The 13,606-nt window shown below is 36.9% G+C and overlaps 1 protein-coding gene across 6 annotated transcripts in view; it reads right to left on the bottom strand.

The window, feature by feature from the left end:
* The window catches only part of LOC145985887 (uncharacterized), a 28,260-nt gene that overhangs the window by 592 nt on the left and 14,062 nt on the right, over nt 1-13,606 (bottom strand). For all 6 annotated transcript variants that reach the window (XM_083120020.1, XM_083120015.1, XM_083120016.1 and 3 more), the window contains 2 exons: nt 11,866-12,025; nt 4,139-4,309 (listed from right to left, as the gene is read on the bottom strand). In XM_083120020.1, coding sequence (XP_082976146.1) covers nt 4,139-4,309; nt 11,866-12,025 — 331 coding nt within the window. The remainder of the gene's footprint in view (nt 1-4,138; nt 4,310-11,865; nt 12,026-13,606) is intronic.

Genomic DNA, 13,606 nt, shown 5'->3' with positions numbered 1-13,606 from the left:
CCCCTCTCTCCTCTCCTTGTTAGCAGTATCTGGATATCCTGCTTATTCAAGCTTACCTTTTATCTGAAACATTGGATAAGAAAACATTAAGACCAATCCCTTGCAATTATACCTTTTTTCTACCTTTTTTTTTAAAAAAAAAAAGTCGTTGCATGCCATTTACACTGAAAATATTGGTTTATTTTTTTTATTGATAAAATAACGTGGCACAGAATCTGTAAATATGGGACATATTTTGGTGAACTTTCTGCACTATGTACACTAGGGTTATGACAAAAAAATATTTTTTTAGCCTGTAGTAGAAATCAATGAACTTTTTCATACAGAATCAGAAAATGACAATTATTTCGGTCAATTCATAAAAAATGTTCCGCACCAATGACAATGAAAATTCTCAAATTTAAATACATTCAGCGCAGTCAAAATGTATTAGTTGAAATAAGCTTCAGATTCAAATATTTATGTTTTGCATTTCTGGTACAGTTCTCCATTAATTTCACCCCTCGTTCGGCACAAATATTCGTCCGTGATATATCTACAACGGATCTTTCAACATACCAGTGAGTTACAAAGCACTTCATGGCTGCAGAGCAATTTAATTCGGAAATTCCATCCATCAGTTTCTGGTGAATCTCTGCGTTGAACATTTGGTTAGAAAACCAGGCTTCCTGCCATGTATTTGAGATGAAAGAGCACGGTATTTGCAGTGATATTCTCCATTTAGGAATGAAGAAGTACGAAATAAGAGCATATATAGCACGTGAATTCCATCTGGCATTGTGAAGAGACGGTAATGTTCTCCATTTAATTGCTGGGATTGCACCAGTTTCTTTAAGGAAACGGAATGCTCTACATAACTCATACAGAAATCTAAAATCATCTCGCCAACCTGGATTTTGAACAGTTATCATTTAACTTTCTGGCTTGTAGGACTGCTGCAAGACATCGTATTGTTTTATCACTTCGTCCACGAATTCATAGTTCAGAGTTGGTTTGGTAGAAGAAATCGGATTAAAGAAGTCTAACACATGCTTTACGATTCTATCAAGAATATGATGCTGGCAGCCAATGTACTGTGGCTGGTCAAATCCTCTTGTGATGATTTCACTTTTTAATTTTTGAACAATTCCATTTACTCGTCCAGTATTTACTGCTGTTGTGTCACATACGATCATTTTGAAGTTCTTCTATGCATCAAATTAATTCAGCAAAATTTGCAGTGCATTAAAAATATCCTGCGATGACCTGCTTTCACATTTTACTATACCTAATTTCAATTCTCTAAATGAACTCTTCAAGATTACCACTTGATACTTGTGATTTGCAATTCGCTTACCGTCGAAATGAAGGCAGAAATGTTTCTCTTCTTGCAAAATAGATTTTATTTTACGCTTCGCATCTTCGCCACTTCTTATAACAGCTTGCCAAACACCTGACTGTGATGGTGTTGGAATACTGATTCCATCTTCGGCTAGACTGGAGCACACTACAGCAGCTTTATTAATTGAAAGATATTTTTTTGTCACCAACTAAGTTGCATGTGATGTTGAAAAACGCACGACTCGTTTTCTTTTGTCATTTTCATTTTCTTCTGATACATATGCTGTGTCAGAAAAATTTCATCACTACTTACTTCTGCTGATGATGTGTCGTCTACATCAGTGGCAAAGACAGCGTTTGTTTCAGATTGTGAAGCCGATTTTCGCACTCGCTTAGAGGGATGGATGGACGATTGTGGAGCAACTGTACTTGTTACATATCCAATTTTACCTTGTGATTTAACTTGTAACTTGTATAGTTCTTTATCTTCTTAGCACAGCCAATGTCAGTCTGTTTTCGTTATGTCAAATATATTTTCTATTTCAACTTGAAGTGAATCCTTTTTCCTCTTTCTATTTTTATCGTTCTCTTCAATCAATTTGACTACTTTTGACATAATTGCTTGTTTTTATAAAATTGGAAAGCTAAATTTTTCCCAGAGAACAGTGAGCTCACCAGTTATCATAGCCATTCTTTCTTTCTTATCTTTCTCTGTTTCCAGAAGTGTATGATAGCGAGTAAAAGAACTAAGTGTTTCAATTATAGATACATCTCGTCTTATTGTTGCATCAATAGCTACATTCTGCGTCCACGATTCCGCATTTTTCTTAATCGCTTCACTTGATTTATAATATGCCATTATAATACTAATATTGAACTACGAAACCTGAAAATAGAGAAAATATACACAATTTGTCACTTAATAAATAATCATTTAATAATTACTACATTAATTTACTAATTATTACATTAATAATACCCTTTTCAAATGTTGTTTGTGGTATTTTTCGAAAGAGCCCCAAAAATAGTTGTTATTGATAATGTAGGGTTATAAAAATATTAAATTTATTGTGATGCTCTTTCCGAAGAATCCTCGCTGTTTGAAACCACCAACAGTTACACACACTGTATAATTAGCATAATCTGTAACTACATACAGATACAAATACACGTATAATTTTAAATAATGTTTTACTAAAAATATAAACACATCTTATTAGTCATTTTATCGTGAGCTATATTATAAAGATCTACTTTTTTAGTAGCTACAGGCTACAGTACCGTACATACAGTTCTTGTGACACACACTGAAATTGAAACGGGTTGGTGCGGGAAGTTTTTTTTAGAGCCACTCGTAATAATTATTTTTTAGTAATCAGGTCACAAAAGCTCATCATTTGCGACTACAGGAGATAAAAAATTTTGCAAATTTTTTTTTTGTCATAACCTTAATGTACACGTATCGTCCATTTTTATCTAGGCAGAATTTTTTTTTTTGTCACTTCTTCATATTAAAATAAACAATATGATATAAAAACAAAATGATAGTATGGTTAAACTTTTCCTTGAAGCCATGCTTGATCTTGGCTTGAGCCAGAAAAGTCATTTTCAAAACTTCCTCTCCTTTTGAAAACTACTGTAATATTACAAATTCTGAAAAATTACATCTTTTTAGAATTCTTTCTAGAGCATTCAAATTAATCTTCATGTTGTTTGCTTTCCCTGTTGTCTAGATATCTGCAGTGGCAGCGATTAGGCACTTTTTGCCACTTTTACCCCCACACTATGCTAAACCTTATATACAAAGGGAAATATACTGCCTTTGCCCACCAGTTTTGGAACCCAGTCGGTGCCACTGGATATTTGTAATAAAAAATAGGTTTACATTGCCACAAAACTAACACAAATATATTAACAACAGTGAATGGAAACCATATGAAGATTCATATGAATGCTCTAGAAGGAATTTTAAGCAGATGTTAAGTGTGCCCTTAAGGATAATTACTACGTGATTAGGTCCCACTAACTTCTATTATTATTCCTGGCATGTATTTTTTAAAACACCTTTTTGTAATTCATCAGGTGAAATAAGCAAAGAAGATCTAGGTAATCTAGACAGCATATTGCACATCACATTTTAACTTGATAATAAGCCAAAATTTCCTAAAATTTAATTATATGATGCAATAAATATATTCAGAAGCTTATGTCATTTCTTGTAGGGAAAGAAAAAGTTCCACTTCAACTTTAGGTTTTGATTATTGAAACCAATGTTCTAGAATTTTTTAATAGAGTTTTACTTCTTCACCCTTTCCTTCTGCTCATTTAAATGCGAGTGCCACCTCAACAGCAGAGTGCATCAACTAGCAATCTCACCAGAGAAGGTTCAAGGTTATAGTCTCGGCCTAGACACTTGTATTCATCCTCACCATTGCAATTAGCCTAAAGAGGTAGAAAAGTAGCTAAGATAAGAACACAACTGTTTTTTTTTATTACTTCAAAACTTTTGTGTACCAATAATAATATCCCTATACTTCAAGGAGTTCTTCCCAGCTGACTAATTTTAGCCTGCCAGCTTAAGAATAAACCATACCTCCAGTGGCCTGCCCAAAGGGTGTGTTGGTGGGGGACATAACCCCCTTTTGGCCCAGTATTCCTAAAAAAAGAACAAAAGAATGCCAACGGCAAGAAAAGATGGCAAAATGAGGACAGACTACTAAAAAAAGAATATGTAACCTCCACCCATTTTCAAAGATCCTGGGCATGCCACTGCCTAAATCCTCCCTCTTTTTTTTAACAAAAGTGATGGCCTACATACTTTTTTCTCTCTGTATTCTCTTTCCATAGAGCATTTCATGCTTGAAGTTAGCAAGGTTCTTAGCATCTGGTCTCATTTTTTTTGCAGTAACTTCAAGAGGTACAAGGCCAAATTCTGTCAGTCCCGGGCATTCCAATGGGATGTAATCAAGACGTTGTTTTTTATCTGAGGCTGTAAAAATAAAATATTTCATGTAGAAATTTCATATGAGACTGATAATAAATTGATTTGTAGTGATAATCTTGTCAATCATTGTTCTGAAATTTATTTAAGGTACTAACAAGAGCCAGGAAGTTCAGGCATTTATTTTCGTTAAAATAGGCAGGCAAAAAGGCATTTATAATGTGGAAAATAGGCACTAAAAATGAAAAAAATGAAAAATAAACTGAAAAAAAGGTACATTTGGAAGTCACTTACTTTTATCTATAATTTCTGGCAAAATGTTAAAATCTACATTGGGAAGAGCATTTCAATTTTCTCCGTCTTGATTGCACATAACTACAAGGTGTTTTTTTAAGTTCTCAACATTCATTGATAGTCGTCTGTCAGAGAATATTTTTCATAACAGAAAATGATATTTCTACTTCGACAGAAGTTATTGGAGCATACATAAAACAAGCTAATGTATTGGGTTGGTGCGAATGAAATGTCCGGCCCAGGTGCATCATTGCCAAAGGCCAAAAAAATCAAAACTACAATACCTAGTTAATCAAAACAGTCGCTGTCTGCAGCCACACACTTTTGTCATCACTCAGCCAACAATTGGATTCCATGGTGAAAGAAGCCTGGAGTCTGCGACACATAGAACTCCTCAATGGCATGGTGCACTGCCCGATCATCAGCGAAGGTCTTCCCTGTCAGGAAGTGATCGAGATGCCGGAATAGCTGGTAGTCAGTGGAAGAGAGGTCGGGAGAATATGCTGGATGAGGAAGGGTTTCATATTGCAACTCATGGAGAGCCTGCACCGTCCTTTGTGTGACATGTGAGCGAGCATTGTCGTGCAACACGAGGACACCATGCCTGTGGACCATTGCTGGATGCTTGCGGAGACGTTTGCGGTGCATTTCATGGAGTTCAGCACTGTAACGATCTTCATTGATGGTTTCACCTTGCCTGAGAAAGACATGATGGATCACACCCACCATACCAGCAACAACACCTTCCGTGGGTGGAGAGGTGGTTCGGAAACAGCCCTGGACGTTGATCACGATCCAACCATTGTCCTGATCGTTTACGATTGTCCTAACAGATCCATTTTTTATTTGAAGTGACAATCCGATGCTGGAAACCATCCCGGCTATTCCTTACACTCAGAGAACTGCACACCTGCAGATGGCGAGTCTTGTTGGCCGGTGTCAAATCATGTGGTACCCATGAGTCCAACTTTTTTCACTTTACCGATCGCACGGAGCCACCGAACGACAGTGGTATGGTGTATGCCTAACTCGTCTGCAATGGCACGAACACTTTTCCGAGGGTCTGCTTCCACGGCGTTCCTGAGGAGCTCATCCGAACATGATGTTGGTCACGGGGTTCATTTTGCATTGCTGTGTCACCGGAACGAAATTTGACAAACAAGCGGCGAATGGTGCGCTCATTTACCATTACTGGTCCAAATGCACAGTTAGTGTTTTTGACGGATTGCTGAGCAGAATGTCCCAGTTTGAATTCGTAAAGACAAATCACTTGCAATTGTGTCCATGGTGCACTTTCAGACGACCCTGTCCAGCAACACACTGCCTCCTGACTGTCTGGGTGCTAAAGCCTGTTTGCTGGACGTATACAGAGTTTATGACGTTAGACCCGTGACCTCAGTCAATCCCTGTGTTGTGTTGTTGAGGTGAGTTTCCCACCAGACGTCAAAGCGGACATTTCATTCACACCAACCCAATAGCTGGACTCATTTCGGTAACAGCATTTTCACCTTTTAGAATATCACAAGTTGTTTTCAATTGTTTCAAGTCCCCATTTGCACTCACTACCAGTTTGCACTTTTCCGCAACAGCTGACACTTCCATGATCTGCTGCATAGATTCCTCGAAGATTTTCATGGATGCTATAAGAGTCTCACCTCTTTTTTCTAGCTTTGTAATTGTCTCTGGCAAAGCACCATAATGTGCCAAAATAAACGACAGTTCATTCTTCAGTTCTGAATAGCACAGGAGTTTTTTCACTTCACGAATTGAAGCCGCTTCATTTTCTGGAAGAGCACACCTCACTGATTTTTTCAAGGTTGTTAGCATAGTATATAGCTGCTGATATCCAGGTTCCCCATCTCTTCCAAGACTGGTTGCGGAGGTAAAGTAAGCTCAGGCACAACTCCCTGAAATTTTCGGGTTCGAGAGGGAGATATCAGAAATATCTTGTGTGTGTTCGAAATCAACCTGTCCACTTCTGGGTGCAACACTAACTTCTTTGGCGATTCTGTGCATTGCATGGGCTACACATGTGATATGAAGCATGTTCGGGAAGAGAATTTTCAATGCTATGGCAGCCTTCTTCATATAGGGAGCTGCATCACTGATAAAAAGTAACACATCATCATGATGTACACCATCTGACCAGAGCAGAAGTAGGGAATTTCAGAATAACTGAGCTATTGACGGACCATTGGCTCTCTCTAGTTGTTCTGACGTGAGAAGAAATGACGAGGATTCTCCGCATGTTGGTTCCATAGTTCCTATGATGACGCTGGCTATGTAGCGTCCCATAGTGTCAGTACTTTCATCTATTGAAATCCAGATCTTCTTTCCACCAACTTCAGCACGAATTCTTTGTAGCAGATGCTTAAATATGTTTTCCGCAACGTAGATTCCGACGGCACTGTTTCTTTAGTGTATTTCTCCAGGAATTTCCTCAGTGACTTGTTTTCCACTTTCCAGAAAGGTATTCCTGCTTCCATGAAAGCTTTGCACAGTTCAAGAGAAAACTGAGATTGCCTGTTGGATGAAGTGCCCACTGTTGAAATTAGGGATATCTTCTTCTGTCCGATCATTTTAGCAGCTGCAGTTTTATGTTTTCCTGTTGAAGCCGCTTCATTTTCTGGAAGAGCACACCTCACTGATTTTTTCAAGGTTGTTAGCATAGTATATAGCTGCTGATATCCAGGTTCCCCATCTCTTCCAAGACTGGTTACGGAGGTAAACTAAACTAAACTTTTCTCCTTCAGCAAATATAAAGTATTTTTTCTCAAGGTTGATTGTTTTTCACATATCTTGCAGAGAAGAATAGTACCATCTGTCGAAAATGTGCTTTCACCAAATTCACGCACGTAACCATGTAACTTACCACTTAATGGCACACTAAATTTCGGCATGATGACAACTACACTATCCTTTCCCTCCAAAGTGCAGAACTAAACTAAAGATAGAGAACTTGATTTTGGAATCCATGCAAAGAGCCTGGGGCATTAGTGCTGTTTATTGTCAATAACCTCCTGATATGGATGCTGGAGGTGATGACGTAATTGTGCAGGTGTTGTGCAGGTGTTCTACAACAGGTTTTCAGCAGTCAATCATGCACAAGGAAATGTTAACCGAAAGGCAATATCCTAACTTAGCATGAAATACTTTTTTCTCACACTTTTCTCCTTCAGCAATGTTGAAACATGCAAGAGTTCAATATTACTTAAATAAGGTGAAAATTATTCACATAATAAACGGAAGAAAAATAAATGCCAACAACGTTTTTTTGGGAGAAAAATAATTTATATACACATTTTTTTAAAAAAAATGGTCAAATCTCATTGAAAAAGGCAAAAAATGTATTATAATTAAAAATAGGCAGTGGGGTCCCAAATAGGCAAAATGAAAAGGCTTCTAAAACATTCGGAACAACATAAAAAACGTATATCTGGAAAAAGTTTATCAATATATGCAGTAGATAAAAAGAGGCATTTTTCCAAACTTCCGGGCTCTATTAATAACCAACACTAGAACAATACAAAACAATACATATTACTATTATAAATCACATAAAATATTTTTCAAATTTTACCATAAAACAGAAATTGCAAATGTTTCTTGAAGATAATGAATGTTTCATTAACCCTTTCCAATCCAATTTTTCTGCTACTCGCATATTCCCAAGCTGTTATTTAATTTGGACACGAAAGAGGTTGGTGAATTATTTGTAATTAACCTACAGTTTTAAAAGAGAAAAACTCACGTCATGGTTTTATTATCTACTTTAGGTTACATCAAATAATTTAAATGTTTTTGTTTATAATTTACTTACACGCCTTCTCTCTGCCATTTTCCTACTAAAGCACTACCATGCGAATGCAATGCACAATTATCTGTTGACATCAAAAACAAACAACACATGGACTGCTGAGAAACAGAAAGAAACCTGCGTTATCTCTTGGGGAGAGTCCATACTACAACACGTCGGACAGGCTCCAACAGCGGAATAGGCGAACAAAGGCAACAAATAACCAAAAATAAGTGTTGGACGTCTTCCGACATCAGAGCGGAACAGTACAATCATGATGTCGGAAGAGGTCAGACATAGGATTAAAAAGAGTTAATTATTATCTGTAACCAAATGATAGATTTTGAATTAGGAAAAGAAACTGACAATATGGACCATTACTCTACATAAAGGACATGTGAATTGCATTTCAAAAATTCATAAAAGTAATAACAAACTCACAGAAGATTACACTAAATTAAGGCTCTTTATACAAGGTGTACGAAAAGTCACGCATTCGAGACTTTGAACGTTCATAACCTATGTACAAAAAGGGATGAGAGACATGAACCTTGGCCTCGGTATTAACTTGGTCTATATGGATATTTCTTAAACATTAAACAAGAAAATGATTCTCTACATGAACATTATGTATGGGTAAAAAGTTACTAAGGTGTAAGGTGTAAAAACGTTTTTGTATGAAGTAAAAAGAAACATGGATAAAAGAGAGCTATTGAGTTGCTTGCAATATTTTCGATGTGAATCGATAGTCTCTGTGGGTATATACTGAATTGAAAAAAAAAAAAAAAAATTATGCATTCCAGACAGTTTATGGTGTTGATTATGACATATAAAAACATGTTTTTTTTAAAAAAAAATTACAAGGTATACTGGCAACATAGGTTATGTCAGAGGGCAGTACCAGATGTGCCCAACATGTGGCTACGTTATTCAATCAATGCCTAGATGAAAGAAAGAGAATTTAAATTTATTGTACAAAAAGAGTAACTTACATAACCTATCTATCATTTGTGCATGAACTAATATACTATATTATTATTATTATAGGAGGGCTATAAGGGCTAAATAACAAGTAAAAAGGGAAAAAGTAAACACTCACTAGTCATTAGGCACTAGAAAAATTCAAAAAGGTTGATTAATATCACAAGCATCGATTTATCAGTTTTTCTTTAAAACATTCAAAAATTACCTCAGAATATAATATTGGTGCAAAATCTATGGAAACCTCGAATTTTGAATAACTTCCAGGATAATTAGACTGCCAAAGTGTCGCATGGCATTTTTGTGGCCTCTGCGAATGATCCAAACGCTAGAGAAAGTATCGGCCGGTATCTGCTCAGCCCTAATATATATGTGTGTGTATTAGGTTGATGCAAAAGTTTATAGCATATTTTTCACCGTAGCAAAAGTATTTTTATTTGATACTAATTTGAGATGAACAAAATATATAAATTAATCAGTAATATATTTTCCTTCATTGTCTATGACTGTCTATCAATGCTGTGGCAGTTTTTCAATTCAATGGCTGAAGAAATCAGCTTATTCGGGGTTAAAAGTATCGTCAAGCCAAGTTTGAAGAGCATTTTCATCACCAAAGGAGCTTTCTTGAAGATTGATGGATTGAGAGCTGAAAAGGTAGGAATCCAAGGGGGATCGGGGGGAGTAAGGAAGATGTGGAATAACTACCCAACCAAGCTCCTGGATAGCAGCTTTTGTCATGTTAGCGGAGTGTGGATGTACATTATCGTGTCGCAGCACTTGATGCTGTCTTCCTTGCCTACTTGCTGATTTGGTTGTTTCCATTTAAAGTGTGTGGTATCCTGAACCTTACCCATGGAATGCAAATGTTGCACGATTATTGAATGGTCACAGTTCATCATATTTGCTAATTCTCGAGTTGACTGATGTGGATCCTCATGGATTAGAGCGTTGAAACTGTCTTCATTAAAACCCCATGGTCTTCCTGAATGTGGAGAAACGCTTAAATCAAAATGCTCTCTTTGTAATGACAAAACCATTTTCTTACCCTACTTTCCCCGTTCGCATTTGCCTCATACAAGATACAAATGTTTCGAGCCACCTCCGCTGCCTTTGCCCTTATGTTAAACTCAGACAGAAGAATATGTCGGAAATGTTTTTTTCCCCCACTGGACACTTATTGTTCTTTAGCCCATAAATAGCACCCTCTTTCTTTAAATCTGTAAAATTCAATGTGTATAAATAACAGAAAAGACAGAACTGAATCACTGACTGCAATTTTTGAAGAAATAACATATTAATTGCTGTTACATGGTAATGGTACATACATACCGCAGCCATCCTCAAGGATTTACATGGATAATTTTGATATCCCTGGGAGGGGTGGTTACTAATTTTAATATTAAGAGAGTATGGTTGCCATCTGTAGTATATCTGTCCTGGGTGGAGAAGACCGGTCCTTCCTTCTATCCTTAAGGGCATGCGGAACAGTATCCACCAGGCTCTTCCCTCCGATTCAGTGTTGCCAACTGAAGAGCCAGATCTGCCTCTTTCGTGCACTCATTTGGCCGAAAACTGAGGTATCCGTCCATCCTCACGCCCCAATATGATGATGCCATCACTGGCTCCGGCTCACATAGACCAACTTTTGCCATGAGTATATGAAATCTTGCAGGTCACATGATATTGTTATATTGGTTACGTTGCCTCCCTCTTATCTCCCCAGCTGCTTTTTTATAGCACCGTGTGAGATGACATAATATTGATCCCGATGGTGCAGTGGTAGCATCGTTGCTTTGTAATAAGGGATCCCTGGTTCAATACCTTGTAGAGGCACATAGTGGTTCGGATCCCACCTTAAACTGTAGGTCCAGTCCCGATTAGCCTTATTGTGCATCAAGTGGACTTAAAACAACAAATCAATCACACATAATATTGTTATCTGGGAATCCTTTATTTTTGATTTCATATGACCATTGGTGGATTATCGAGATGGACGATCTGCCAGAAAATTAAGAATAAATTGTCATTACTTTAAAGTAAATGGTAATAACAGCACCACCCCTTTGACATTTAAAATTACCCTACGAGGCACTTTATCTAGCCTTCATAAATCTAGCTCCTTGAAAGTCAGTTTTAACTCCATTTAAGCTGAAATTTAGCTCTTTAGAAATGCATTGTGCTTATGGGAATATTATTTGATTTGTTCTTTGGAATATCAATCTTCCGATGGCATAGAAAAAGGTATCAATGGGAATACGATGAGAATGATGATTTTGACCAGCAGAAAATTCGAAACTTCCATTTGATTAGCTGCAACTTGAAGCTGAAGTTGTTAATAATCAACATGAAAAAATGCTTCCACTTGCAACATGGGGAGAAATTTATACTTTTGCATATGCCCAGGTTTTATTTTAGTAGCAGTGCCCATTCCGACGATACTGAAATACATGCACACATGGTGCGTAACTATAACTTCTCACCTTAATCTGAATGGGAGAAGTAAAAAAGCAATACCAATAATACAAACACTTACCTTTCTTAACCGCAGAAAGCTCTGAGATATCTTCCATACTCCTTTGTTCTGAATCTATGTTTTTCACAGTTTTCCTTTTTTTAATCATCTTTGGAGCAGGCAGTGTTTCTGGAACACTCTGCAGGATGTTGCTGGGAAGCCTGTTGACTTGTGCAAGAACCTTCAAAGAGGAAACTCATATTTACATGAACATAAAAACTTACTGTGCTGGCATACGATTACTTTATTTCACTGAACTTATGTTTTATTATTTTTATGCATCAGCTAATGGTCACATACCAATATTGGATGGTGCAATAAGAAGCTAAGATTATGATAAGCAAATTGTTTATTGCTATTTTCACTCTTTTTTAGCTGGAACACAGGTTGGTCTCTGCTATTGGAATTTTTGTTTGTTCTTGAACTTCATTTTGCCAAAACCAGAGTTAATGAATATGGTAAGGTAAGGTAAAGTTCCTGTGCATATAGTAGCACCATGCGATGTAGGCACATTTAGGGGATGTGGAGGTAGGGCTCAACATATTCTCAATCTTGGCAATTTTGGAGGTGATGTGATCAGCACCATGCTCCAGCTGCCTTTACCCTGCCCCAGATACCCATTTCATTTGAGGCTGGGTGAGCCCCGGAGCTGTCTTATGTAAGGACAAGGCCGGGAAAATTCCGACCTTATGAAAAAATTGCATCCTATTATCTTTGCCACTGGCTGTGCAAATAGTTTGAAATTAATCTGGAATGGTTCAGAAGAGGTAAATGTTAGGGTGGGGTTGTTCTTTCTTTGTCATGTATGTTGGTTACCCTGACATGTGACCTTTATGAGATTCTTGTGCTCAAGGTGACAAGTTAGTTTGTCCAGTGATTCACTCACAGCAGACCTAAGTTGCAGTTTTTGAAGCTGCAGTCACATTCATCTTATACAAATCATGGCATCACTTTTGTGTGTGTGATCAAACAAAATAGAAAATTATTTTCTTGTTTCAAAGTGAATTAATTCACTCATTGTTCCAGTTTCCATTTAAATTACCAACACTGATTCAGCTACCTTTACTGGCTTCATCGGCATTTACTACCTTAGAGTAGCTTATAAAGAACCCGTGGAAAACTGAGTTCATTTGTGTCTTCCTTCATGTCAATATTACATATTAGTAGGATTTTTATGACCTAAAAATCACCCAAATATGGAAAATAAAAATGCTCTTATGACCTATAATTTAAAAAAATATGCACTATAATTTGAAAAATATGCCCTTAAAACTGAACTGTTTCAAACATTAATATTTAACATATGCTGAGATATTTTCACATACTACTTTTAGTTCACTTATGAGCCCTGATTTGCAATGTACAATGAATACTTTCCGTAAATTTTGAAATAAAGAGTTATTGCCTATTGTCAGCCAGCAAATCCTTGTACTGAGAAAAGCTTCTTTCTACTTTTGCTGACACAAGAGAAGCATATTTAAGGTAAACAACGTCATCCAGCTCATGTTCTGTAGTATCGAGAGAACATTTTTCTCCAAATAAAATGTTTGCAATAGAGCACAATGTATAATACCGTTTGTTTCTTTTCCAAAACTTTCATTTTTTTTGACACTTGTTATCCAACTTCACCACAAGAACTGCATTGCAATATGGGAGGAAGTTAGTTCTCATACTTTTGCAGAAAAACAGTGATCTACACTTCAAAGAAATTCAAAAATAATTGATCAGAGTTATTTTGGGCCAAAGTCCATTTTCTGGTTTC

Source organism: Lepisma saccharinum, chromosome 3, assembly GCF_977018435.1.
Source record: "Lepisma saccharinum chromosome 3, izLepSacc3.1, whole genome shotgun sequence".
NCBI classification, from domain to species: domain Eukaryota; kingdom Metazoa; phylum Arthropoda; class Insecta; order Zygentoma; family Lepismatidae; genus Lepisma; species Lepisma saccharinum.
This window is presented reverse-complemented; position numbering and strand designations above follow the sequence as displayed.